Here is a 26,180-nt window from a genome sequence, read left to right as displayed (position 1 = left end):
TTTCCATGTGTTTCTCAGAAGCAGAAACAGGTAATAGAGCCACTTCCATACTGCTTTCCTTTCTGTCTGAAACAATATAAACTATTCTAATTTCCAAATTGTTGTGAAACAGTAAGAAAGAAGTGGAAACCACGTTAAATCTATATCTATACACTGTCTGTCCACTATCAGTGACAATATAAAAACTATTTTAATTCACAGGTTCTAAAAATAACTTGAGAATATTTTGCCAACATTGGTGTGTGCATGTTTTCATCCCTTTATTTTCTGCCTGACTTCTGCTTCTATATTAATTTCTCCCTCTTTTTTCACAGATTTTCAGAAGATTCAGCCTCAGCTCTGAGCCCCCCCTCAGCTCGATCTCAGTCTCCCTCTCCAATCTCGTTATCGCAGCCATCGTTGTCCCCGTCCCCCACACCTGCCTCGCAGTACCCTAACTGGGGACGCTCTCCATCTCCTCAGCCTCCAGCTGCCACTCAACCTCCACGTTCACATTCCCCGCTATCCCCGACATCTTATTCCCCTTACCCCACCTCCCCCAAACACAGACCTGTTTACAGGACCAAAGCCCTAGAATTCCAGTTTATTCCTAGTCGCGAGTCCCGTAAAGCAGAATCACACATGCTTCAACGTAGGAGAGCACCGAGCCCTCTTATTTCCAGGTCAGAGAGGCCCCAAATGGGCCCACCACGTCCTTCATCCCTTCCACTCCTCCCCACCTCACCTCTATACAGCGCGATCTATGACCTCCGAGGTTCAATCACCCCACCATCACCTGGCAATCCTCTGGGAGATCCTTATTTCTCGCCCTCACCTCCACTGTTTGCCCCTTCTGGTGCCCCACCTCCTCCAAACTCTACCTTAGTTGTTTCACGGTCCCTTTCTCCAACACATTTCCTGTCTGGGACCTCATCTCCACCCCTGCACCCTCTCCCTCCACCTCCCTGTCTGAGTTACCCTCATCTACCGCCCCCTTCTCCTACAAAGCCGTTTGCCTCCAAGCCACTCCCCTACTGGACCAAGTATGATGTTGCAGACTGGCTAGGTTACCTGAACCTGGGTGAGCACAGAGAGCGCTTCCTGGACAACGAGATTGACGGCACCCACCTGCCTTCCCTAACCAAGGAGGACTATCTGGATTTAGGCGTGACTCGTGTGGGCCACCGCATGAACATAGAGCGGGCCCTGAGGAGCGTAATGGACAGGTATGGCTCCAGCTGTTCATGGTGCAGAGAAACAACTGACCAGTGCAACTCATTTATCACAACAGACAATCAGCACAGATGATCCTTAGTAGTGTTTTGGCAGTACTATTTTCAGTTATTTGGACTACTCACAGTTGGCTACACGCATTTCTCTCTCTTTTCACACGATGCTCTACCAACATGCAGCACAGCACTAGTTAGTCTCTTGTCTAACGTGCACTAATACAAGAAAAACACTAAATACAGACCTCAGGTTAAATTCTTATACCAGAACACTGACATTTGTTTTTCAACAAGAAAATCTGAGAATGGCACCATTTCATGTGTGCTATTTTATGGTAAATGTTAGAGAAATTAATTAGAAATGCTTTAATAAGCTGGACTTATTCATATATATTATTGTATTTCTCTGCGCCGTAGACTTTTGTTGTTCAAAAAAACTGCATGTGAAGTAAGCAAGAGTAAACTGTGCTTGCTGTCCACTTTGTTTATGCCTCTAGCTTTTAATAATGTTGTTATGTGTAAAGTGCTGAAACCTTCTATTCTCAGAAGCATAAATGCAACTGTATACTTAAAAAAATAAGAAACGATGGTTGTCTCTCTGTTTGAAGGTTTTTTTTATTACACGGGCCACACTTTTTGTGAGGAAAAAACATTTCCCTTCTGACATCACACTGATGTGTTTTTAATCAATTTCAGCCTATGATGGAGGTTTATGGCACAGGGGAAATCAGGTTCAAGACTGATAAGCATTAGAGTGAGTAGAGACTATTCAGTGTGTTTTAGGCTCTGGAAGGAAAATGTGGGAAATAGTAAAAATATAGAAAAAAACATGTCGCAATAATTATATTTAGCTCCATTGTTAAAAATAAGACACCTTAAAACCTCCCTCCTTTTGTCATTCAGCTTGCGATAGGAGTGCCCAGAATCATTTGCCTTTGGCCATTCACTCCTTTCACTATTTGCCCTTATCTCATCCTCCTAACAAGCTTTATCTCCATTTGTGCCGGGAGAACAGCACCCTCTTCCTGTATTGTCCTATACAGCATGTCTATAGTTGCCACCATACAGAAAGCAACACTTCAAATACTGAAGTCCTATTATTAGTTTATGGTAAGAGCGCTCTTACTATGGATATGATTGGTTGTTTTTCATATCTACACATTACAAGTCAAAGTGTGGATTGAAGATACATTGGCAAGAAAAAGTTTGTAAACACCTACGCACTTATGTATTTCTTATTATCTTTTGCTGGTTTTATTCAAATGGTTCTAAATGGATCACAAAACAATAAATTAAAATTTCATTTTAAGCATATTTGAGGACAGAATACTAGTCAGTCGTTGCCTAGGGGGAATGGCATCAGTATGGAGTCATATCCATGCAGATCGCCCAAAGTCCTATTGCCAAAACATTCCCAGATCATCATATTTTCACCTCCATTCTTTACTCATGGAGTTAAGCAGGCATCTAGCACTTATCTAATTTTGTTACGAGCTCTACATGTGAGCTCTGTATGTTCTCTTAGATCCAAACACCTTAAACTTTGAAGAAGATTTGGTTCCAGTCATCTAAAATCCAGTGTTTGTGCAACCTGGTGCACTGTAATCTTTTTTTTCCCCATTTGCTAACCTTAGTAGGGGTTTTTCTTACCAATTCTGGCCATGAGTCCAGCTGACCTGAGCCTCCTACGCACTGTGTCTGCGTACACTTGTTTCTCTTATGTTTTATTCAATGATGCAGCCAATTCAGGAGCAGCAGGCATCTGCCAGGGCACTCATAAGTGCAGTACAGTACAGTCTTCTTGGGCAGATGTGCACTTGGACCTTCCACTGCATGTTCTGTCCTGAATCCAGTTGCAGCCTGTCTCTGCAGACTACAGTGTTTACCTTTTAAATAAATCCCTAATTTCATTGCTGTACTGTATCAATAATTACCTTCCTTTCCCAAAACAAGTACAGAATAGAAAATGGTAAAGTTGCTTTTTAAAGGGTAATCTATGATGTTACATATAGACATATTCTGTGTTTTTGTTTCTTAGATTTCACTGTAAAAATCTATTAGTGTTTTGGTGTTTCCAAACTTTTCTTTTCCAGTGTATGTTACTTAAAAATCTACATTTTCTACTGTACTCAGTAAAAAACACTTACTTAGTTACTTTAAACAAGTAAGTAACTACTATATTTTGTCAAAGCTCTGTCAAAGTCTTTAACTCTTTCCTGACCTTTCTTGCATTTGCAGCAAAAAAGAAAAATGCTAAAGTAAAAAAAAACACTGAAAATATTAAGTCTGCTTTATCTTTCTGTGAATATCAACTGAATAAATTGTTCTTGTTTTGTATGCACAGGGCACTTAACATTTCCAGAAAGCAAACTTTGTTTAAGGGGTCACAGAAAATGACCAGCTGGAGGCTGAGCCTGAGCAATTGTCCTTTTCAAGCTATAAAAAATGACAAGCTTTTACATGTTGGATGATAGATATTTACACAAAGGACTTGTTCCCACTTTAATTTTGTTTGGAGATATCTGTAGCATCAGAGAGAGAAGCAAAACTGACTAAACTGAAAATGTGAATGAAGGATTTGATAAGGGATTTATTTGTTGGCTGAGGAGCTTAAAGAATCTGTGTATTTTACCAACTTGGAACTGAAACCAAACAAGCACCATCCCTTCATTTCTATCATCTAACGATCTAATGAAAGACACTGAACATTACTATTTGTGCTCTTCTGTCCTCAGGCTGTCCAGCAGCCCATTTCCTATTTCTGTTTTGTCACCTCGGGAAGGACAGAGTGAGAGGAGGAGGGACGATGGGAGTCGGAGCTGAGGTTGCAAATGCAGAGACCGAAAGAGAGAGAGAGAGATGGAAGGAGGGATTGGAGTCAGTAAGGGAGGAGGATGCACCTGCTGTTATCCACGGTGGATTCACACAACAAATGAGGGGGAACGGATTTCACACAGAAAGCAAAAGCAAGAGGGAGTCGAGTCCCAAAAGGGAGATGGAAACACAGGGATGGAAAAAGGGCTGAAGATCCATAAAGACACTGGCTGGCGCTCCCGAGTTGTGGCAGGCTGATTTACACAGATCCCCAGATGCACACACGGACACACCAATCAACACACACACCAAGACATTTTGGCTGCAGCAGATATTATGAGTTAAAAGTTATAACATTGAACCAAATACGTGAGAGGAACAACCAAAAGCCAATGAGATTTTCTTTAAATATTTTGAGCAGTTGTGTTGTTGGCAGGCTGGAGAAGGTCTTCTTACAGTATAGGTCCTCTTACCCCTCAGATGCCTGGTTAAATCTGTCCAGGTCTAAAAGTGGAACCCACGAAGAATATTTAAACTGCAATCAATGACAACCCCTCCCTGCGTGAGTAAATGCTAGTTTTTAAAACGTGTCTGAAAATTGTCGAGCGTGATTGCAGTGTCTGAGGCTGAATAGAGATGAGTGCGTGCAGGAATGAGGCTTCGTATGGCGAACGTAGGACAGTGCAGGGCAGTGTCTCGTGACAGCTTCCATGTCTTGTAGAGGTGACAGATGTGCAGATAGTTTAGTTGAGTCCTTGGTTCAGGTCGGCAAAGCCGGCTGTGCATCTGGCTGCGATTGGTTAGGTTTTGTTTTTACCTCACCACTGGTAGGGCTCTGTCGTCACTGCAGGTCCTGTCATCAGAATCTTATGTGTTTCTCTATAGCTCTTTATCATAAGTCTTATAACAACATATATACAGACTGGTCACTGTATCACAAATTTGTAGCAAAAATAAGTGCCCAGACCAACAACATAAAAAAAGAGACACACTGATACGCACACAGGCACCTGAGTTACTACTATACATGCCTGCATGCATACACCAACATGTAAACACACATATACACACAAGCAGTTAACTGTGTTTGTGTGACAAGTTTATGGGACACCTTATATATATGTGTGTGTGTGTGTGTGTGTGGATCCAAGATATACTTATAAAAAGGAGACAGACTGTGCTTTCAACTGTTAAGACGGGATACATAACTATGTGAAGAGAATCTCCCAGAGGATTTTATTTATCGAGAAAGACTTCCTCAGCGTCCAGGCAACTGTTGTATACACATTTAGACCATCTGTGCGAGGGAGACTGGAACGGAGAGGGGAGGGGAAGAGAAAAAAAACAAAGAAACTGCCATTTTCTTGCTCTTTCCCACCCAATCCCCCCTGCTCCTTCCAGGAGCGGCCCCTCCCGCGTGTCTCGACTTTATCCAGGAGGGAACAAGCAGCCACCTGACAGAGGGGATCTGAGAGTAATGCTTATATCGAGTTTTAATACTATGATTGTTCTTACAATTTTTAAACTTTAAATGGGAATACTGGAACACTGGTATCGACATGAAGAGATTTATTGTTGCTACATATCATTACTATCATCGTCCTTACTGTTATTATACTTTCAGAGGGTTCCTGGTTTCTGCCTTTGAGGACTGAGATGGAAAAAGTGTATATAAGTATTTTTTAATTGAAAGATGATATTATTTGGTGCATTGTACCCTTGACATTGCTTCTATGTGACAAGAAGCATCGCAAATTAATATGAAGCACATTTTACTTTCTATAACTATAAAGCTATAATCAAAATGACAAATCAACCTTTAAGGTCTCAAAATATAATTTACTCCCTCTTTTAACAGTTAGTTGACACTTCATGTTTTGCGGATGTTAGAAATAGTATTCTGGGGACGTCCGTGAAAAATATAATTTCACTGTAACACTTGCTATATATATATATATATATATTATATTGGACAACAGCCACCCTCTCCTGATCGATCTCATACAAAGTCACCTTTTTTTTTCTTTTTTATCTTCCATAATAATTTCTCATCGGCTTTCATGGCACATTTGCCTCTCATTACAATCTTAGTCCTACTTTTCTCACTGTTGCTGAGATCAAAAATAAGGGCTCCCTCATAACCTCTCTACCTTGAACAACGCTTCACCTCTCCTGCTGCTTTTGAGTCCTCGAACACATATCAAATCTGTGTTTTACATCAGGGCATCAACGGGGAGTTTACTTTCCTGCTTGCCCTAATATCCTCAGTCTATTTTTGAAAAAAAAAAAAAAAAAAAAAAAAAAAGCGTTTTCATAGATCATTATGCTCCAAGTGCACATACACACAGGCAATGAATGAGCAGCAGCCATTAACGGGGATTTGCAAGGTTTGGAAGGAAGGGATTGCAAGATAAATAGCAATAAGGACGATGAAAATAATGGTCATCTAATTATGGTTTAAGGTGTAAAAAAAAAAAAAAAAAAGTCTCACAAGTTCTAAAGAATCTCTGTCTTCCAAATAATGTTTAACATGAAAAAGGTACAATGTATTTATTTAACTGTTCTGCTTTCTATACAGTTCGACCCGTTCTCCACACATGCCTCCTTCCACTGTTAATCACCTGACACACTATTAAGAGCAACACTCAACACTGATTTCGCTCATTCGCAACTTCTTGTGTGTACAAAGCACTTTCTGCAGTCACTTGGTACGCTCACAGCTCATTGTTTATTACCAGCATATTATGCAATGACCCTATTTCCATTAGCAACTGTGACCTTTCGCATTTTCCCTTTTAGAGGTTTCTGTTATTGTCCGCCAAAAAGGGTGATGTTTCTGTAAGGTGAACAAGCGAGTGTGGCATCGTGTCCAAACGTTCAATCCATAGACACATTCTTCTTGTTTCCATCAGGTCTACACAACAGTTTGCATGTGTAAATAGGGCCAATTAGTAACTCTGGATAAGTTATTCTGAGAACATCTCATGCTGATTCTCTTGTTAAGTGACTGGTGAGAAACTGTTTTTGGATATCTGTTTTCAAGCCTTTTCGTTGCACTTAGTCGTTATGATGAAGAGCAAAGGCTCATCGTTCGCTGTCAGGAGAAAAAAAAAGTTAAGATCCGAGGGAATTGGTCTGACTCTATAGAAAGCATTTCTTTTCCTATAAGAGATCTTAAAAAAAAAAATGAGAATATGAACTGATGAAAGATAACTTACAGAATATATATGTATATGTAATATGCATATACACACATTCATATAAACCTATATGAATTTCAAATGTTTTAAGAGATAATAAATTGTTAGAATTATAATAAAGATGCAGAAACAAAGTTCTTAATTATGTTTTGTGATTTCTTGAGTCACATGTTTTTGCCTTCACGGTGACTCTGCAGATCCCGAATGTGTCGGGACGCACAGCAAACAGAAGTTGCTGTGTGAATTTTTGTTTGGTCGAGCTTTATTTCAAGTATCATTGATGGGGATCCATCAATTTCAAATCTATGTTAATGTAGGAAATACACACTAGATTTTACCAAACTCATCTGCACATTAATCTACAACAGGAAGAGCTGCAAAATAAAGTATTTGTTTATAAAATGATTACTGTGGCATTCTAACAAGGACTGAGAAATGTCTATTTGATTGTTTCTTTTTTTATATATATATTAAACATTTCCAATTTGCACTGCACCCCATTTATTACAGGTACAGTAGCACGAGAGAGAATATCTGAATCACAGCCACGTGTCATCTAAATAAATTCAAAAAACTGTTTGACAATATTCACTGAATCAGATGGTTACCACCTTCTCATTTGTATTTAATCAATAGAAATACGCTTGTTTTGTCCTGGACCAGAGGACAAAACAAGCATGTATGAAAACATGCTTCAAATTTTAGTTTTCCTTTTCAATTGTGAACAAAAGTTCATTTCCCAACATCAGTTTTGATCATAGTGTACAGCTCACTGGATCAAGGAAATAAAGTATTGGTGAACAATACTTTATCATTTTAAAGATGAATTTTATAGCTTTAACTATAAACATATTTTTAGAATTCCAGTATAAGCCTAAACTCACCCCCTGTAATAAAGATAAATATTCTACATTTTAAATGACTCATGATGCACAATTCAATTGCCACGACTTCAGGTTTCTGTATTTGGTTTGTAATAAATCAGCACATTTCACCATCAAATCCTACAGTGCAGCACAATTATTCACTCTGGAACTGGATTACAACTGCTCATGTTATTGCATCATTTCTATAATATCCCACATTCTAATACACTCACAAAAACAAGAGAACAAATTAAGCTGTATAATTTTATTGATTAGTCAGTAAATACAGTAAAAATATCTTAACACAAATACAAGAACATTCATTTACACCATGGTATGAGGCAGAGGCACCTGAAAGAACAGAAAAACAACCATTAGAATTCAAGGAGGAAACATCAGGTCACAGTCCAACAAGGTTCAAACTCATGTTTTTAATCTTTGTTCTCCTCAGACTCTGCCTTGTCAAGGGCAGAAGCGCACGTCTGTCACCACTGATCTTCTGAGCCCAGTGCAATACATCACAAGAGATCATTCATGCAATCTAGTTATAATGCAACAATATAGACGTCACAAACCTGATGCGAGTCTAGTCTATGTGCAGCTTTACTTCCTTAAAAACCTGTGGAGACAGTAGTTAGTGCGTTAGTATCAGTGTGTCACCATACTTCTCACCTTTGACCTTTATTAGTCGATCTACTCCTCAGAAACTCTGGCTTGTCAGGGCCAAAGATGCACGTCGTCTCCATACCGACTCAGAGCCCAGTGCAGGTCATCAGTGGAGTGAATCTACATTGTGGTCTTGACTTATTAAAGCAAGAACCACCAATGCTTTATTTAATACACAACGGCCACTCTGTAAAGTCACAGCAGCCCAACTACACTTCTGTCTATTATAAACATCAACTGCACCAACTGATCGTGGCATAATATGCACGTTATGTCAGACTTGACATGAAGTGTTGTCCTGAGGGTAAAATCCCAGACTGTTGCCCCCCAGTGGTTAAAGTTGAGAGCTGAGCTGATGGAGCCTTAGAGAAGTTAACTTTCATACATTACATACCTTTTTGAACCCAAGCCTAGGCCGGTCTAAGAGTGGAGTTGAAAGTGACCTAAAAAAATAAAGATAATTAAATTATAATGTTGCCATGACCATGATAATAATAATTAATAACAACCAGGTTTCTCCTCAGAAACTCTGGCTTGTCAGGGCCAGAGATGCACGTCGTCTCCATGCAGACTCAGAGCCCAGTGCAGGTCATCAGTGGAGAACATCACCTTTTACCTTTACAGTAAATTATGCACTTTAAATTAAGTTACTTTTGTGTAATCTACTGAGCACTACATCTTTCTAACTAACTAAATCGCGCTGCTAGCCACCATGCTAGTCCTCGTGGTACCTGGGGGCTGACCACGTGGAGACAGGCCCCAGCACCGAACTCCATTCAGAAAAGTGTCGCTTTAACGTTGCACGGTTGAACAGCACGATTGTTGAGTTAGCACATGGTTCACGTCGTAACCGTATGACGCAAAACATCTGATTAAGATGTCGACGATCAAATCAAACCAAATGAGACATCATAAAACTTAAAGCAGGCACACAACGGAGGATAAAACACTAGCTAGCCACATCACATTACACAACAATCCTTGACTAAACAAACATAAATAACCCTAAATACGTGTTCCACCTCACCGTGTCCTGCAGCCTCGTTACACACGAGCAGCAAACCTCCGACTGCTTCTGCAGCTTCTTCCTCCGTCTTTTTATTACCGGCTGTGGCAGCGACCTTCAAGGGGAAACACCGCCACCTATTGGACCGGGGTGGAGTGAAGCGCACTGCACTGACTTACAGTGTCACTCTTAGTATTAACACATTTTGTTATTATAGCATCCTAACCCACCACAGCTGTTTGTCTGGTGACTAATGATATAGTTATTAATTATTACTATTCTTATTCTCTATTTAATTACATTACCTCAAAGTAATGATCTGGGAACATTCTCATATTTTGATGGTGATCAGAGGGAGCAACACTAGTCTAAGTTTGATGTAGCAATGAACTGAACGTGATTGGAGTGATGGTTGACTCGTTACAGGAGGTGAACAAAATGGCCTTGCCTTGCAGAATACAGCTAATGTCACTTTCTATTATGATTCAATGAGGACAGAAGGATTTTGCTGCACACTCACAAGACTGCATTTTAAACTACATATATCTTTGGTGTACTGAAGATATTTACTGCTCAACATTGTTTTGCTGTATTGTATTTTCTGACTAACTGAGTTTTTCCTAATATCAGGACTGACAGTAGAAGGTCTGCTTTGTTTAAACTGAAAGTGACACTGAGTGACTTAGTGATGACCGGATTAGATTTTAAAGTTCAGCTTTAAAGTGAATAAAGTCACACTTTTTGTAAAACAGCAACAAATAAAGGTACCTCTGTTCCTGGACAGTATTATCATTAGAAAAAATGAAAGAGCCACTTTCATGAATACATTTTAACAAAGTAAATGTGTCTCTACTAAAGCATAATGATGATTCTTTATTTGAAAGGCTTACTAGGTTGTTCTGACATTACCCCATTGTACTTCTCACTTCTGCCTGGTGTAGTTATTTATAACACCACTTACTTAACGGAGCGCATGTTCCACTTGCTGACATTTTCTGTTTTCTATCGCTATTATCATTTTAATTACAGGATCTCACAGCGTTGTCATCGTATCTGTCTTCTAGATTTGATTATAGGATTACTAATGTAGGATTGCTGTTTCCTAAGAACAGGTTTCAGTTGGGCGTAAACACTGCAACCTACGACAGTTGTCTAGTTATTTACCAGACGTGTTCTGGCATGAAGACGTTTCAGAAGCTCGGCGTAACATGAAGCATTATGTCACCGAGAACGAGGCATGTGGGCATGTGAGTGTGAACAATTCATCTTCAGTGGTCTGTAGCTTCAAAGAATATTTGACTTTAACAAAGACACACACACACATGCACACACACACACGCGCACACACAGGATGTATCCTCCAGCTGTGAAGGCAGGCCTACCAAACCATCCTGAGGGAATGTTGAAGGGAGGAAAAAGGGGGTTTGAAGACAAGCACAGGGCGATGGAGTTTCTCTTATCTGGTCATGCTGGTTTGTGCATCTTTGTAAAATAGTAAAACATTGTTAATAGGCCCTTTAACACACATGTTTACACACAGAGACGCTGCACGGGTGACTCAGCTAGACGCTGACACACCTAGACCTGCACACACACACAAAACCCCCCCAGCACACTTCATTAAAACTACACTGAGGGAGGTGAAGCTGGTGAATCAAAGAAAAAAAAGGGAGACGATCACACTGACAAGTGGTGAAGTGCGAAGAACAAGAGGATAGGTTTCCTGCAGTGAGAGGGAGGAAGAGAGCGGGAGAGTAGAAAAGGAGGAGGGAGGGTGTGAGGGAGGAGAAGGAAGGGAAAAAAAAAAAAAAAGAAGCCAACTCATCTGACACACACAGCAGGCCAAAAGAAAGAGAAAGAGCAGGAGCAGCACAGTCCTGAACGACGGAAAAATCAAAGTGAGAGAGAGAGAGAGTGAAGAGGGAGGTGAAGAAAACAAGACGGAGAGAGGGAGAGAGAGAGACACAGAGTTTGCTCAAAGATTGGAAAGATAAAAAAAAACATTTAAAATCAAACAAAAGAAGAAAAAGGGGGTTTGAAACAGAGAGGGCCCCAACATTCAGAGAGGTAAGGAACTTGTTAGACTGCCATGAGTGAATGGTTGGATTTCAGAGCGATCTGAGGCACTGATTTCACTCCTATTTCTGCTCCGTGCGTTCATTTGTTGCTATATATTTCCTCTGTGCAATGCGCATGTTGTTGAGTTATGTGTGACAGATGAAACGAGGGCAGGGGGAGGAGGGAGCGTCTCTGCGCCAGAGTGGGTGCAGGATGCAGGGGTGAAAGAGTTTGGTAGGCTGGAAGCTCCAGATGGACTCTTTTAAAGCCAGTCAGTTCTTTTGAACGTGAACTTTTTTTTGAGTGTAAAGTTAGAGGCTTACAAGCTGGAAAGACTGGGTTAGCACAAGTTACTGGATCCCTGGAGGACTTCTGAATACGGGGGGAACGCAGTTTTTTCCTGACCTGCCAGGAGATTATAAAAAGTCTGGAGGATCAGTGGTGGAATTAGATCCGTGCTTGTAGATGGTAAGTTACACAGAAAGCAAATACTTACTCTACTTGCTTTGACATCTGTAGCTCCTTGACCACCAATGAGAAAGGACTATAGAAATACTGTATGTCTCACTAATATAGAGTCAATTCAAAACTGCAGTATAGTCAAGTTGATGCGGACCACTCCCACCCATTAACAGGACATTTAAATTGATCATGAAATCTATGAGAACATATTTAACATTGATTCCAGCATACTGTATATAGAACTGTGCACATAAGACCAGCGTCTTATAGGAGCGAGTAGACCATAGCTAAGTTAATGAACATGCTAGTAATCCACACTGTATCCCCTTCTATACATTTGGCACAATTGCAAAACTGTAAAACTTGCAGATCTGCACCATTTTTTGATATTATGCAAAGACAGCAGTCCCTCGCCCCATCGTTCCCCTGAAAGCCCTGTCATACCCCGAGGAAAGCCAGCAGGCAGGGGGACAGGAAGTCGAGGCCAAGGGTTAAAAGGGGGAGGGAGGGCAGATCCTGCAGTTGAGTAACTCAGACATGACAGAAAGAAGCTAAGGAAGATCCAGTCAGGGAGAGGCATGATTTTATGCTCTTAGTGGAGCATGTGATGTCCCGTGAAACGCAGGACGTGCAGGAGAATCAGTGAATCTTATTGTGTGCCTACCATAGCCATGAGGAGAGATGGCTGCAGGGAGAAAAACAGACAAGACGAAGGCCGGGTCTGGGTGGAGTTCAGCCTCTGGATGTGTTGAGGGTTTGAAACACCAGAAGGCAAAAAACTGCGTTGTGCTTCAATATTTAGTTTCTATTTCAGGAGAAGAGCCAAACGGGCATAAAGTAGCAGTCAGAGCTCACAAACATACATCAGCTGCTTCTGAATTTCAGTTTCTTCTGTTTTAAAATTAAGAGAATAAGAATGTTTTCTTTTTACAATAATAAAAGAGCAGAGAAAGTCACTAACATGTGAAGAAAAAGAGCGTAGGATGTGTCAACCCTTGGACCCCTGTTTATTTTAGGATAGCTCATGTTTCACTGCTGGGAATGGTGGGAAAGGACAATCCATGCTTGCTGATGTTGTCATGACGCCGCCTTGATTTCCTGTTTACCTCCAAACTCACTGTACATGTCAACTTCCAGCAGAGCATCCAAATTTGATAGATGTTAACAGAGCCTCCATTATATTCGCTCTCGGACATGTTGCACCTGCTGTATGTCATCATATTAGTCCTGACAGTTCACAGTTGTCTATCTAGGAGGCTGTTGTGCATCCATATCAAAGTAAGTAGCTCTGGTTGGGAATTACTGCTCTCATGCATCCTTTGGGGTTCTTGGAGGGACTGTGAAACAGCTCAAGCAACTCATTTGACAAAAATAGTTATTTGAATTAAACAAATAGGTTTTAAGAAAAAAATTGCATCCAAACACGACAAGTTCCTGAAAAACAGTGAGGTGCAAGAGACAGAGGCAATTAAAGCTAAAAACGAGGTTTCAAAGAAGACAGCCAGAGAGAAAGAATGAAAGAATGGTGAATAGGTTAGGTTAAACAAGGTTAAAATGATGAAAAGTAATGGATACATCATTCAAGCAGTTTGTAAAAGGAAACATTTGGAGGGAAACAGTGGATAAAACATTTAAAAAGTTGGCCTAAGGTTGGGAATAAATAGTTAAAAATATGAAATAGTGTCTAAACAGCCAAAATAGTTTGCATGCTAAAAGTAAACAGTTGAAATTTGCTTAAAATGAAGGTCTAAATATTTTAAATAAGTACTTACTGCCAGTAAATAAATAGTTAGAGAAAATATTAACAGCTGGGTAACAGCTGAAATAGTTGGTTATGGAAAAATGGCTGAAACATCTCATCGACTTTAATACTGTGGTAATACAAACTTAACTAAAATAGAGTTAAATGTTCACATTTCAATTGTATGTACAAATTATTTATATTCACTGACACACTTTGTAAATACCTGGATTCAACCAGCCAGCTGGAAGCCTCTCTCTCTGTGGAGTTTGTGTGGTCCTAGAGTACATGTGCTCTCTTTCACTACCTTATCTCTCGAGGAAGGACCCAACAGCATCACTGACCTCCATGTGAAGGCTGATTACAGAAAGGTCAGTTTGCCCTGATGATACCAAAGTCTTTACTAATAATATTTTATTTGACTTTCTTAGTGAACAGGATGTCGACGCTGCCGTCAGAAAACAACCCTGATGACGCCAACAGTCGCAGCTTCTGGATGGTGAGTGTGTACTACGTGTGTGGCTCTGCCCGTTTCCTTGTTTGAATTCTACGTTTCTCTTGCTTTCTCGAGTCTCAATGACACTGCAGTCAAAACAGACTAAACAGTGCTGGCATTCAGGATTCATATCGCTGTTAACAAGGCTATGCTTTTATTTTTAGACGGGAACAGTCACACTTGTACACCCTGATCTCCCATGCTTGGGTTTTACTGCTTTTTGAAGATTTTGTGATATTGTTCAGCGTATTAGACTATTGCCAGTGCAGACTGTGTTGCCCAGAGGTCTCTGGGGATTTAGGATAGTTTTTTTTCCAGTGTTCTTCATTTTAGTATAAGTTACCATATGGCTTCATCTCCTGTAGACAGATTTTTCAAATGCTTAAACATTACATTAATTGGCCAGTTAACTTCCAAGCAACTGTCTAGAATGACTTACTATGACTTACTACAACTACTGCTTGTAGCTTCATATGGCTGTTCTTTCACAGGTTAGCAAAAAAGTCCAATACCCAAAGACCAGACTATTCCTTTAAATAGATAATAATTTGCTGTCTAAGTATCACAAATGGCAAAGTGTACTCACAGAACACAGACTGCTAAGTGTAAAACCAGAACAGAGGTCACAGTGCAGGATTGTACTAATAGGAGGCTGTTAGTACTAGAGATGATGAGTTTTTTACTGTTTCATAGCTCTGTTGTAGACAGAATAATGTCAAAGGTTGTTTAAGTACATAAATTGTACATGCACATACTACTTTTATTAAAAAGCACAATAAATCTCTCAGTGTTATCCCCAGTGAAGCTTCAGATTTCCCACAGCAGCACACTTCACTATCACTTTGAAACTAATTTGCAGGACATGTTAGATGATGGAATACACTGACTGTAAAAACCAGATTGGTTTATTTTCCTTTCGTTCACCGTATATTCTAAGAAATGCCAATAGCCTTTTTTATGTAATTGCAAATTATCTTTCTGATTGTAAATTGCCTTAACCATCTAAATTACTCCAATCCAGCAGCACCAGAAGCATGTATCATACCACTGTGAATTACTATGCGCTCTGTTTACCAGACGCCACTCTGTTTTACTACCATGTAAACACACTCAGCATTCAAAGTGGCTGACTATCTAATTTGAGTGTGCTACCACTTTAATATTGGCTTTGTCTCCCATTGGCCTCGATGTGCTGCCCCACTTTTATCTCTCCTCCCCTGTAATTTTGGCAGCCTCCTGTTGTGTTGGATGTGTTTCCAGGCCAGTTCCTGTCTGTGTCATCCTGCCGCTGTGCTCAAGGGCTGTCTGTCATTATACTGCAAACTTAAGCTCTCTGTTTTGTATTTGCAACACCAGTCAAGATGTTTGCAATTATGGTGCATGCTGCATAGTATACAAAGGGGGCTGTTCATACTAAGTCAGTAGATACCTACATGCTGCTGTGACACTTTAGACTCAGTCCTGGGTCCCATATTACATTAGTACTGTGGCCTTTACCGCGTGGTTGGACTCTCAGTGACACTTTATAACCTGAATACGATCAGTTATATCTGTGAAATGTGATTTGTCAGCTGAGCCTCATGGCATTTTCATGGTATCTTTGATACTGCCTTTTGTTGCTTGACCAGATTCCCAACTAGCAGATTTGTATCTGCCTCAGAGATTGGCCAACTGGGTCTATGCAGCGTTGCTGTTGGCCTCGAACTGGATTCCTCAGCTGTTTCTGTTTAATTCTCAGACGAGGGAGGAGAGTCAGTGTAAAACCACAACACAAGCAGAAAGAACGAAAGTAAGGAAGGAAGAGAGAGATAGAGAAGTTGGTGGACGGGGTGGGAGCGCTGTTGAGAAGTGCCCCAGGTTATTCTGAGGAAAGGAATCTACGCTGTGTTTCATTAAAAGCATAATGAGTACTGTGATTAGAAACATAAATCATGTTTACAGTCCGAATGCATGTGTCTGTACATGATGTGTTCAACATTTTCAACCATCTTAAATTATGAATTGTGTGATTAGTAGGTGACACTTGAAGCCCACGAAAGAAACTGTAATTTGAACTCTTAGTGTCTTTAAGGTACTCTGGCTTCATCAGACCATTCAAAGACATGCAGTTGGGTTCAAGTTGATTGGTGATTGTAAATCGCCCATAGGTGTAAATGTGGCTCTTTGTCAACCCTGTGATACATGACAGACCAGCCTTTGGTGGCCACCTCTCGCGCAGTGACAGGTGGGATTGGCTTCTACCATGATACTCAAAGGTTACAGCTTTAACTGCTTGACATTGTTAATCCATCTGCATTTAAGTAAACTATAATTAAGTGCCCAATGAGGTTTATTTGGTTGTGAAATACAAAGTTTCAAGTCTTTGGTACAATTCCCTGGCAAATCTACAGGTGTAGGAAGCAATGGTCTGACCACACTGAGACTGAGTTATTGTTCCTCTGGAGAATAAAGTGTTATCTTACAAATGCCAAAGACAGAAAAAGAAAAGAAAGAAGTAAGAGCATTTAGTTAGAAGAGAAACAGGCAAAATGTCGTCTGCCATCATGTGATACAGTTCCCTATTAACAAGATGTAGACATTTTGACTTATCTGGAAACACACAGGAGTAACTAACAACATCAGGGGTAACGTGTTACGTTTGGCCTTCATGAGTCAGAGGATCAGTGGCTGCAGAGCCATTGTTCATATTAATTACACCTATATTTAATAAGTGAAAATGTCATGAGAACATTCTGGCCATCATATTTATGGTATGTACAGTTTGTGCCTTGCCTCAGATGATTTAATGCGGCATGGCAACATTTAGGGTGTCCACAAACTTTCAACCAGCTGTCTAAATGTGTCAGTGACTAAGAGACAGTCTGACAGAAAGTAGAAAGAGTAGGAGTGAGTACTGAGTAGGACCCGATGGTGACTGCCAGGAAAATTGCAGAGAGTTTTCCAAATTCCACATCCACAAACAACACACTTGCTTCAGATATGTTAGTCCCACTCAAGGCCTTGCTTCAGCTCCTCTCTTGTCCTCCTTCTTCTTCCTTGTCTGGCTCTTTATGGCGAGTGCTCGTCTTCATGTCGCAGACCACACCCCACACTGCTACTGACATTGGAGTTTACCACAGGAAAAGTAATGTGTGACTTGTGGCACGTGGGGAATGACTTTTAGTGGCTGCAGCAGTGTCAGCGCTGTGAAAGGGGGTAAAGGAGCCAGCTGGACTCAGTAATGACTAACTGATAAGACTGATAATAAAAATGGGTTAAAGTTATTTAACACCAGAGCTATTACTGTAGTATTAGAAGAAATGCCAGTAGTAGTACTCGTACTAATAGATAGTCACATAGTGGACATTTGGCACTTCTAACATCAGTACAGGTAATAACATTAATAATGGTTTCATTCCATTTAGCTGTGCAAGTTTCAGAAAGGATACACTTTGGGAAATACACTTATTCATTTCTTGCTAGTAAATACGCAGCCGGAGCCAGGAAGGAGTTAACTCCAAAGACCTGAAATAGTTTCAACTTGTCTTTTTTACACTGTTACACAAGGGAAAAATATAATTTTAATTAGCAGGTCAACGGAGCAGCATTAGTAGTAGTAATAAATAAATATCATTATTACTTATATAGCAGGTAAACACTGAAGGTGATTATGATTTTGCTGTGATATTTTTCTGGACTTCTGAAGTTTGGTGTCTCTTAGATTTAGAATCAGTCAATAAATCAGTCAATAATAATACTATTACTAGTTGTATTATTCATTGTAACAGCAAAGCATCAGAGATGATGAGCAGTGCATGAAGTAGAAATAGTAGTAGTAGTAATCTTTTTCTGACTCTTCTGAATTAGTCCTTGTGAGGAATAAACTGAGCAAAATGCATTCCTTTATGCTTCCTAGCAACAGAATGGTGAAACTAAAACAAAGATTACCTGATGATAATGTTGAATACCATTGACCTCTTCAGGCTTTTTTCAAAAAGATTATTAGTATCCGAGTTTAAAGCACACAGTCCAGTGAACTTTCCTCATCCTGCTGTTTATCTAGCGTGAACTCTAGATCTTCCTCTCTCTTTGTGTCCTGGTAGCCTGGGAACTATCAGGGCACTGTGAAGCGGACAGAAGATGCCTTCCAGGCCTGTAATGACATAGTGGCATGTTTCCAAGAAAGAGCTCGTGTGGAGAGGCAGTACGCCCAGCAGCTCAGTGAATGGAGCAACAAGTGGAAGCCAGTGGTGGACTCCAGTAAGTACAATAGTTACTTCCATAATACCATATTTTCTGATTAGCGATGACATTATATCTCTTGCTGTTTCGTGTAAGTAATGTCTGGTTGTCAGAATAATTTCTAAAATACAAAGAACATGTCATTCCCTCCTCCTCAGGTCCACTGTATGGATCTCTTCTGAAGTCTTGGCAGTGTTTCCTGTCCTCTGCTGACCGACTGGCCTCCTTACATGCCTCCATCTGTCGCTCCCTGGTGTCAGAAGATGGAGACAAAGTCAGGACCTGGCAGAAGGACACCTTCCACAAGAAGTTGTTTGGAGGCTTCAAGGAGTCCCAGGACATTGAGACGGGGTTTGCACGTGCTCAGAAGCCGTGGTCCAAACGACTTAAAAAGGTCATTTTCAGTGTTTTGTTAAAGAATGTCATTGTTCTAGTATTTTCAATAAAGTCCTGTGATGGTGGTGGCAATTTTTAGAATCTTTAAATGAATTGTATGTATTCAAATACAATCACAGGGCTTTGTGAATATTAAATAGGATGTCATGCAAACTATGGCATCAAACACCATCCCATTATTCACATGGATGCTTTTTTTATGGGGTTTTAAAGTCTCCAAAGTTAACTAATGAAGTATTTCTCACAGCTACACACACATGTGAATTCAGTTCCAAACATCTAGCACTTTACAGCCACTGACCACAGACCACTGTCGTCTGCTGTACTTGCAACATTTTGTTATTTATACACATTTTCAGGTCATTTAAACTTCTGGAATATTAATTTGGTCAGTTAAGTAGCAGATGGGGTTGTTAATCAGTTTCAGCTGCTTTGGTGTTAAAAAAGTTAACAACAGGTGAACTAGAGGGGCAACAAGGAGACGACCCTTGAAATGGATTTACCCTTTTTTTTTTTTTTTACATGGATTTACACGAGGCCACTGACATTTTTGATCTCCTCATCTTTTTGGACAGTTTTTTATTAGTTTTGCATTTGGCCAGGGTCAGTGTTACTACTAGTAGCATGAGGTGATACCTGGACCTTGCAGAAGTTGAACAGACAGTCCAACTCCTCCAGGATGAAGCATCAGTACCTACCATTGCCAGAAGGTTTGCTGTGTCTCCCAGCAAAGTCTCAAGAGCATGAAGGAAGTTTCAGGAGACAGTTACTCTAGGAGAGCTGGACAGTACCATAGAATGTCCTTAACCAATCAACAGGACCAGTATCTGCTCCCTTGTGCAAAGAAGAACAGGAATAGCACTGCCAGAGCACTTGGGTTGCTGCTGGTGATAACAATAGTGAGCAGAGAGTGTGCTGGCAGAGGAGGATGGAGGAACTGATATCATTGACTGACCCCCTAACTCGCCTGACCTAAATCCAATAGAACACCTCTGGGACATTATGTTTTGGTCCATCCAATGCCACCAGGTTGCACCTCAGACTGTCTGGGAGCTCAATGATGTCCTGGTCCAGATCTGGGAGGAGATACCCCTGTGCATCATCCGTCGTCTCATTAGGAGCATGCCCCGACATGTTGTCAGGCATGCGTACAAGCATGTGGGGGCCATACAAAGTACTGAGTACCATTTTGAGCTGCTGGAATGACATTTCAGTAGAATGGACTAACCTGCTGCATCATTTTTCCACTTAGATTTTCATAGTGTCTTTAAATTCAGCCCTCTGTAGGTTGATCATTTTCATTTCTATCAAATGATGTGGCATCATTTCGTTTCTCACACATCCCCCAGTCCATGTCAGTATAAATATCCAGCATGATTTTTTCTCGAATGAAATCTGATGCGTTCCTTTAATCTTTTGGAGCAGTGCATTTTGCACCATGGCTTTGTCACATTCCCAACTCACTGTTTTCCCATCCAGTCCATGCAAAGACACCATTTAGTCAGAAAGCCACTTCTGACCAGAGTTCCCCAATAAATAAAAAATGAAGGGGAATCTGTGTTTTACTGTGTTTTGAGAGCATCAGAGTTTGAGAGGATAAAAACAGGATTACGTACACTATCTATAACAAAAATACACACAAGCCCCTCAGGGATTTAATACAGTTTTTCATACAGACTAAAAGTGACATATCATAAAGTCATTGGGTGAATGGCCTCAATTCCACGTCTATATTTGGATCAGAGGGAGCTAAAGGAAGGTATTGATATAGGTTTGGTAGTTGTTCATGTAGAGGCCATGTAGACAGAAAGTCCTTCCATGTTTCTGTATGGCTGTATATCTACCAGTGTATACGTTCAACAAATAGTAAAGGTATTATCTACTTTTTCCACAGCTGGCTAAAGCCAGGAATGCATACCATAAGGTGAGCCGGAAAGAGCACGCAGCCAAGGAGCGGGAGGGACATGCTCAGGGAAACCCAGATGTCCCCATTGACAAACAGAAGAAGATCCAGGAGGAGAGAGAGCTGGCTCAACAGGAGTCCGAAAAGGTAAAAAGCACACTGACCTTCTCTTTGGATGGATTTTGATTTGGGTCTGACTGTGACCATGGATCACACTTCATTAGTTCATTTACGGTCTTGAAATCATGGCAGTGACTAGGAGTTTTCCTGATAATACAACACACGTGTGTGAATGAAACCCAGTGACTCTGCAGTTTGGAGCAATGTGTAAAAGCATGATCACATAGTTTACGTTAATGTTTTCAGGTTCGAGCTCGCTACCAGAAAGTCCTGGAGGAGGTGAACCGCTACGCTCCTCGCTACATGGAGGAGATGGAGTCCATCTTTGACCAATCACAGGACGAGGAGCGCAAGCGAATCGTTTTCCTCAAACAGGCCTTCCTCTCCATCCACAACCATCTGGACATTACCAACAATGAGAGGTGAAACACAGTGCTTTGTATTTGTGTAACTGCGTCTTTTAACACCTTGGGTACTACCTCTGCTGATTAAATGAAGATGTGTGTTTCACTGGTAGAACAGGTATTGGTATGTCTAGATTTGTATTTAGAGCTAAGTGTGTTAAAATCAATAACTTGACTTAATTTGCCTAATTAAAAGCCATTGGCTGCATGTTACCACATGAATGTTTCTCAGTGTCTCACGTCTACTCTAATAAAGGAAACAATAGCTACCGTAAGAGAGCAACCTAATTACTTTCTTAAATCTGGATGGGCCACAGAGGGACATGTGATAGATGTGGGAAATTGTATTGTGTATTAATCTGCCAAGTTTTTGAGTAAGTGGATGATTGTTGAGATGTTTTGCTGTAAGAAATGAAAATGCTGACATTCTGTATTTAGAGCAGAGACAGAAATGTGAAGCATGTGTTAAAATATATTGTGGGATTAGGATGCTTTTTTTTTTTCTTTCACTTGTTCAACACAAAAAAAGTAAAAAAGTTGACAACATATTTATGAAAATCAGTGATGGATTAAAATCTAAATTTGAGCTCTCTTATTTATTCACCACGTTTAGTGTGAGGGCTGTGTACAATGAGCTCCACAACACACTGATGGCCATTGATGAGCAAGAGGACCTTCGCTGGTGGAAAAACACCTACGGCCCCGGCATGCCCACCGAGTGGCCTCACTTCCAGGTGTTTCTTCTGTTTTGATTCCTATCATTCAAACTGACGTGTCTGTCTGTCTGCAAGTATTTTGTTTAAATGCTTTCTTCTTTTTTAGGAATGGACACCTGAAAAGAAAGCGAAAAAAGGGAAGAAAGACGTGGAAAAGAAAGCAGCATTAGAGAAGGGGTCAGTAAAGGAAAAACATTTTTTTAATTATAGCTGCATCTGCATCTTAGTTTCTCCTTTATTATACTTCTGTCTCCTTTTTAATCTTCTAGTGTGATGATTGGAGGAGTGAGAGTAAGAGCGATGTATGATTATGTTGGTCAGGAGACAGATGAGCTATCATTTAAAGCAGGTAAACACACAACTTCAAACGGACTAAACTTCAAACAGTACACAGCTGTGTAGCGCGTTACACAAAAGCAACATACAGAAAGTGTATATGAAATGTATATATAAATATATAATTGCATCTCTTAATAAAAAGTTTTCATTTTAAGTATGAAATGAATAAAATGCCTGTTTCTCCCTGCAGGTGAGGAGTTTTTTAAGATTGAGGATGAGGATGATCAAGGCTGGTGTAGGGGCAGGAAGGATGGCGGATGGGAGGGGCTTTACCCAGCCAACTATGTGGAGGTGGTGTAGTTACCGCGCGTCGGCTGAAATTGAACGGCCTTATTCCATCATATACTTAATCTCTCTGTGGAAGTCCCAGCCTGGGTAAATAAAACCGGTGCTGCAACGGACAACACAGAGTAGCTGCCAGCCAAAGATATGGACTGTGATGAGAGGATGATCACACTTGGTTTGATATTTCAGTATATAGATTGAAGGATTTTGACAAATGTTTTAATATATACCTTATGGATGTATTAAAGCCATATAATAGACAAAAAAAAACAAGAATGAATATGCTGGACTCTTAAGGTACGTCACATAATTAATCATTTGGTGCTGTAACTGCATTAGATGGTTGCTATTTTCTTTCAGCTGTTTTGGTTTCATTATTATTATTTTTTTTTTTTGCACCTCAACACATTTGCTATTAAAATATTCACACAGCCTCACACCATATGAAGAAGGCGCTTGTACTGTGACTGTAATTAATCCAAAGCAGAAGTAGAGATGGAGTCAGCTTGATAGATATAGATAGCTATATATAACCTATATTTGTCTTGTGTTTTTATGTTTTTTTTTTAAGGAAAATGTTGAAATTTTCAGTTGTCTGCTGTTTAACCCTCAGCTGGATAACAATATTAATATAACTTTTTATCAGGTACCGAGGGAAACTGCTAACCTAGCAGCATCAGCACATTCCAGGGACTCCAGTGCTGTCTTAGTTTGTATCTTGTTTACTTAAAGTGGCTCACTTCAGCTCTTACACTATGTGAATGGGGTCAATTGTAGAGCCGGAGAGGATTTTCACCTGACTCTGTAGTTTCTCTGAGGTGCTTGATAGCATATTTCAGCTTATTGTTTTGATTTCCTGGCTCACAACTCCCGTAGCATCAGTTTCGACATCAGGCAGCTGTTTCCCACTAAGCAGCAGACACCGTTAGCTGCTCCCTGTTGACTATAGTGGTATATTTAACAGTACTAAAGGGGAGTTAATATTAAACTTATATCTATGACTGGGGCTGAAACAAGCATTTAAATGAACACTACTGTTGACTGCCTGTCTGCAGGGTGTGTAAAGTCGGTGTTCACAACTTGTCCCTGTTGCACTGAAATTGACTAAAAAGTCAGTTACTGCAGGTTTACCACAGATGGAAATAGAAATGGAAAAAGTTGATTCTGTGGTTTATACAACAATGATATAATCATAGCACATTTAGTGAGCCAGATGTTCTTTTAGTAAGTCACGGTGTAATCACAATAATTCATCCTTAGAGACTAATGGAGTTGGCCAATGAAACAATACCCCACTTTTAGTCACAGTCTTCTTTGCCTACATTTAATCAATTCTTTTCTTGTTCTGGGACACCTGGTTGTGCATTATGTGCAAATAAGACAGCTTTGGAGTTGTTGGACTCAATATTACTGGGTTTCCCATTAATTTGCGGTGTTGGTGGTTCATTCTCTGGCTTCTTCTATCCAAGTATCAAAATTTCTCCTGATACGCAGGTGAGCGCCTTTTCCCTGCATCTCCGCCATTATCAAGCTGTGTGAATAGGTTAATGAGTGATACATCTTTAGCTAGATAAATACTACAAACGTGCTGCCTATTTATTTGGTGTTTAGTTTCAATAGAGCGAAATTTGGAATTTCTCCCTGCTGCCAGTAAGGTCCCATTTTACCCAGAAGCATTTCAAGGCCAAAACAATCCTAGTTTCGATCATCTTGGCATCAAGATGCCTCTGGCAAACGGTATCCAGGTCTAAACAAGTAACACTAGATGCAACACTAGATGTTACACTACCACTGTACAGGATGTTTAGAGATGAAACCGATATCGCCCTTCTTCATTAGATTCTCAGTTTGAAGCCAAACATTCGTATTTTATAGTTTGTGTGACTGTTCCTTTAAAATACGTGCTGGGGAACAAATTGTTTTGCCTGTCTGGAATATCTCTGTATGAAGCCTATCGTGGAGAGAATTTTTACCAAAGTAACTGCTTCCAGGACAACTGGGTTTGCATTGCCCTTTTTGCTTAACCGTCTTATCTTTGTACAAGCTGTGTGTCTTTATATGTCATGGAGAAAACTATGCAAATAAAATAACCAAAAAAATGTACAAAAGAGAATAATTGAATTTTTGATGTAGAGAATGTGTGTGTGTGTGACAGAGAGAGAGAGAGGGAGATGTTGCATATATGTGTGTTTGAGCTTGTGAATCACCATACCATTGTCCTCTGGAGTCCTGCCTGCGGATATTACTACATGTGCAGAGATGTCAGCTGTGTTTCACAGACACACACACACACACACACACACACACACACACACACACACACACACACACACACACACACACACACACACACACACACACACACAGACTCATACATCAGTCACTTTTAAGCTGTAATGTCTGTGTCACGAGAACTGTGTCCAGGTCAAACGCTGCTCTTTATCTCGATGATGCGGCCACAGAGTCAAACGCAGCCTGACATCAACACATGGCCGTCAGCCAAGTGAACCACACCAGTGTTTATGTTTGAAGCAGCTTGGAACCAGGAGCGCAGTGATAAATCCTGGTATATTGTTACACTTTACCCTCTACTCAAGTCTGTTTCCACAGCAGTAATGGAGATAATGATGTCACCCTGGAAGCAATGTGCTCACCTGATGACAGTTTTCTTACTTGTAGCTGACTGATCTGTAATCTCTCTGCTGTGTGATTCTTAGCAACTAGTGTACACTGTACTTTTATAGTTTGTTTTTTTCCATTAAAACAAGAGCTGTGGAGAATGTCGAGAGAGGAAAACAGTCATTAAATAATGAGCTGAAATTCACCAGAATTCTCTGTGGGTACATCACTACGAGCAACCCTCATTAGTTTGTTGTCCCATTGTCACTTAATTTATTGTAATTATATCAATTACAGACACTTCTTGAAAAGGTTAACAGAACAATTCTAGAGATGCAGGGATCTGTTAACCTTGCTGCTATATTAAAGTCTGAGCAGTATTTTGGGACTAGAAGTCATTTTTGTTTTGAACATATGGTATTTTCCTGTCACACTTAAAGCAATTTGATCTATAAAGCCTGAAACAATAATGAAGTAAATGTATAATGTCAACAAACCACAAAGAATATGGTGTATCTTGCCTGTATTTTCTGAGATCATATGTTTCTCCAAAGCAATTTGTCAAGTAAAGAATCTGAAAACAAAATAAAGCGCTTCATCAGAATAGCAGGAGGATAACGATATTTTAGTTTTTGCCCACCACTGGTCGATTTATTAACA

At 40.2% G+C, this 26,180-nt stretch overlaps 2 protein-coding genes, 1 long non-coding RNA gene and 3 other non-coding genes across 10 annotated transcripts in view; 2 read left to right on the top strand and 4 right to left on the bottom strand.

Moving 5' to 3' along the window:
- shank1 (SH3 and multiple ankyrin repeat domains 1) overlaps positions 1 to 6,328 on the top strand; it is a 67,032-nt gene extending 60,704 nt beyond the window's left edge. For 2 of the 3 annotated variants that reach the window (XM_026362916.1, XM_026362908.1), the window contains exons 26-27: positions 315 to 1,205; positions 3,944 to 6,328. In XM_026362916.1, the coding sequence (XP_026218701.1) occupies positions 315 to 1,205; positions 3,944 to 4,031 (979 nt within the window). In that variant the 3' untranslated portion in view covers positions 4,032 to 6,328. Of the gene's footprint in view, positions 1 to 18; positions 31 to 314; positions 1,206 to 3,943 lie in introns of all 3 variants that reach the window. The other variant, XM_026362899.1, reaches the window with a different exon arrangement.
- Positions 6,329 to 8,338: 2,010 nt separating this feature from the next.
- Positions 8,339 to 9,866, bottom strand: LOC113167039. Its single transcript, XR_003299257.1, has 4 exons — positions 9,782 to 9,866; positions 9,149 to 9,197; positions 8,664 to 8,707; positions 8,339 to 8,439 (listed from the first exon to the last, which is right to left on the bottom strand). It is a non-coding gene; the product is annotated as an uncharacterized LOC113167039 (long non-coding RNA).
- LOC113163994 lies at positions 8,529 to 8,618 on the bottom strand. Its single transcript, XR_003298964.1, has one exon. It is a non-coding gene; the product is annotated as a small nucleolar RNA SNORD88 (small nucleolar RNA).
- On the bottom strand, positions 8,782 to 8,872 carry LOC113163989. Its single transcript, XR_003298963.1, has one exon. It is a non-coding gene; the product is annotated as a small nucleolar RNA SNORD88 (small nucleolar RNA).
- On the bottom strand, positions 9,268 to 9,358 carry LOC113163977. The gene has a single exon (XR_003298961.1). It is a non-coding gene; the product is annotated as a small nucleolar RNA SNORD88 (small nucleolar RNA).
- Positions 9,867 to 10,919: 1,053 nt separating the features above from the next.
- Positions 10,920 to 24,983, top strand: si:ch211-51c14.1 (protein kinase C and casein kinase substrate in neurons protein 3). 3 transcript variants are annotated; one of them, XM_026360184.1, is made up of 10 exons: positions 10,920 to 11,007; positions 14,453 to 14,520; positions 18,600 to 18,756; positions 18,897 to 19,132; positions 21,029 to 21,184; positions 21,404 to 21,579; positions 22,175 to 22,295; positions 22,384 to 22,454; positions 22,547 to 22,626; positions 22,807 to 24,983. In XM_026360184.1, exons 1-10 carry the CDS (start codon positions 10,998 to 11,000, stop codon positions 22,914 to 22,916), a joined length of 1,185 nt encoding a protein of 394 aa, XP_026215969.1. In that variant the 5' UTR covers positions 10,920 to 10,997; the 3' UTR covers positions 22,917 to 24,983. The 3 variants fall into 3 exon arrangements, with proteins under 3 accessions (XP_026215969.1, XP_026215976.1, XP_026215984.1); XM_026360191.1 differs by lacking the exon at positions 10,920 to 11,007 and adding an exon at positions 11,586 to 11,827; XM_026360199.1 differs by lacking the exon at positions 10,920 to 11,007 and adding an exon at positions 11,876 to 12,286.
- The last annotated feature ends 1,197 nt before the right edge of the window (positions 24,984 to 26,180 follow it).

Source organism: Anabas testudineus, chromosome 8 (assembly GCF_900324465.2).
Source record: "Anabas testudineus chromosome 8, fAnaTes1.2, whole genome shotgun sequence".
Lineage (NCBI taxonomy): Eukaryota > Metazoa > Chordata > Actinopteri > Anabantiformes > Anabantidae > Anabas > Anabas testudineus.
This window is presented reverse-complemented; position numbering and strand designations above follow the sequence as displayed.